This window comes from Crinia signifera, chromosome 4 (genome assembly GCF_055691185.1).
Source record: "Crinia signifera chromosome 4, ASM5569118v1, whole genome shotgun sequence".
NCBI classification, from domain to species: domain Eukaryota; kingdom Metazoa; phylum Chordata; class Amphibia; order Anura; family Myobatrachidae; genus Crinia; species Crinia signifera.
In genome coordinates, this window is record NC_139220.1 from 66,191,497 (window position 1) to 66,193,873 (window position 2,377).

The 2,377-nt window shown below is 46.3% G+C and overlaps 1 protein-coding gene across 1 annotated transcript; it reads right to left on the reverse strand.

The window, feature by feature from the left end:
* Positions 1-408: 408 nt before the first annotated feature.
* On the reverse strand, positions 409-2,139 carry PURA (purine rich element binding protein A). The gene has a single exon (XM_083181817.1). It carries the CDS (start codon positions 2,030-2,032, stop codon positions 1,181-1,183), a length of 852 nt encoding a protein of 283 aa, XP_083037943.1. The 5' UTR covers positions 2,033-2,139; the 3' UTR covers positions 409-1,180.
* Between the last annotated feature and the right edge of the window lie 238 nt (positions 2,140-2,377).

Consider the following 2,377-nt stretch of genomic DNA (forward strand, 5'->3'; position numbering starts at 1 on the left):
AGTGCTAAAGTGCATCGTACTTTATCACCGGCCAATCAGCTCCTGACTGTCTCTTTTTAAACACAGCCTTTACTTAACAGTAAATAGTTGTTTGGCCGCTGATAAAGTACAAGGCACTTTCTCACTTCACCTTTGTTATCAGAGCTTCATACATCTACCCCTCACTTGTTTGTCCACAATTTGCCTATTACATTGGTCAGGACATAAATAATTTAAATTGGTCATGTCCCTGAAGTCCAGGGCACCCCTGCAAGTCCCCCAAGGGTGCCAACGCACAGTTTGGGAACCACCCCTTATGATAAATGCATATAATTTAGTTTGCTGAAAACCAACTTTAGAAGGAAAATAGCGAACATACATAACACAAATAAATTATAGGCTAAACTGGTAAAAATCACAATTAGCAAATTTAATTTAAAATGTTTTTTTTTTTTTTTAATAATTTGTTTCATGTTCACATATGTTTTTACTGACCATTTATGCTCTAGGTCCAGATGCAATGCATATTGTAAAAAAAGAGAGCACTTTATTTACCTTGCATGAATTAACCTATGTACCTTTAACTCTACAGACCTCTGCATAACATTTAGACAAAGCTCAGACACACAGCATGCCTAGCCCTCAATATGTACACATCTCTAATCACAGGTATATTAGGTGTCAAATAGTCTAACCACACCTCCATGTAAGGTTCGAATTTTGGTAACAAAATGAGAAAACTAAAAATTATTTACTTGTTCTAAAATATCTCTTCTGTGCTAAAGTCAAATGTTAGCTCACATGAAAAGGACTTTTTAATATAATTCAGCATCTTTTTTATAATCTGACCATTGCAAACACTTTAATAATAATTATAATAATAATAATAATAGCAGGTGTACAAAAGTTCTTGGTTAATTAGGGAAATAAACACTCAATCCTTTATATTTTTAATCAAGTAGGAAACACAGTTCAATATATAATGTTATTACTTTTTTCTTTTTTGTTTGTTTTAGCAGCTGCTTACTGTTTATATGGTGGGTAAGTGGACAACATCCAGCGATGGGAGTGACAAGTCTGAAAATCTGTCAGTCTGTGGAGGTTTGGTGGGCGGTGCTCCCATTGGAGTTAACAGTTATATACTTTATTTTATTTTTTATTCCTTTTACACAGTTTATTAGACGTGACATTTATACAGTTATCAATCGTCCTCCCCGTCCTCCCCGGGGGCCTCCTCCTGCTGCTGGTGTTCGGAGGCCCGCTTCTCCCGCTGCTTCTCTTGGATCTTCTTCATTTCCTCGGCGTATTTGCAGAACGTGTGCCCGAATTTGGCCCACACTTTGTAGGGGACGGTGATGGAGTTGCGGTACGTAGGTTTCACCTCGCTCACCCGCATGAACACCCCGTACTTATTGGAGCCCACATCAAAGAAAAAGCGCTTGTTGTCCACTGTCAAGGAAGTGCCCTCGGGTAACTCAGCGGGCTCCTCCTCCACCCCGTAATCGTCGATCAGCTTCGCTAGAGCATCGCGGAACTCGATCAGTCCTTGCGCAGGGAGGGCGATGGTCTGACCCTGCGTGGAGCCCAGTCCCGGTCCGCGGTTGACGGTCTGGCGGATCCGCAAGAAGCGGCCCCGCTGGTTCTCCTTCAGGTCCATGTAGTACTTCCTATTCTCCCGCACCAAGAACTCGCTCTTCAGCGCCCGCCGAGGCTCGTCCTGCGCCATGTCCGGGTTACTGGGTCCTAGCTGGGCGTAGTGCTCGATAAAATCTCCCAGGTAATCGCGGAACTCAACCGCCACGGACATGGAGAGGGTCAGCCGGCTCTTGTTACCCCCGGCCCCGACCTCCGCTATCTTTAAAAAGCGGCCCTTTGCGTTCTGCTTAACGTCCAGGTAAAAGCGTTTGTTCTGGATGTCCACCCTCTTGGAGGCCAGTTCCTGGGTTTCGTGCTGCAGGGCCGAGCCCCCCACGCCAGAGGCCGGGTGTAGCGAGCTGCCTCCGGAACTCATCGCCGCTCCTCCTTGCTCGCTCCCACTGTCTCTGTCCGCCATGATGCCGCCTGCCTTCTTCCCCTCTCCCGGCTGCAACTCCCACAAACCGAGCTCTCATCTCGCGAGATCTGCCGGCGGCGGCAGACGGAGCAGGGAAGAGGGTGACGGCGGACCGGGAATAGGAAGAGATCAGTTTTAAACTTCCCAGAGTAACTTGTTAGCGTCCGTTTACAGCTGACAGGATCCTGCCTCATTGCAAGGAAATACTCCCCCGTGTCGTGTTCCCTACCTAATCTGTATGCGATTGCGAAATGTTTTATTTGGGGGTATGGGTGAAAACCGGACCAGGACAAAACCGCCGGACCGGACATCAAACTCTGCATTTTGTAGCTTGTAGCCTCCGGT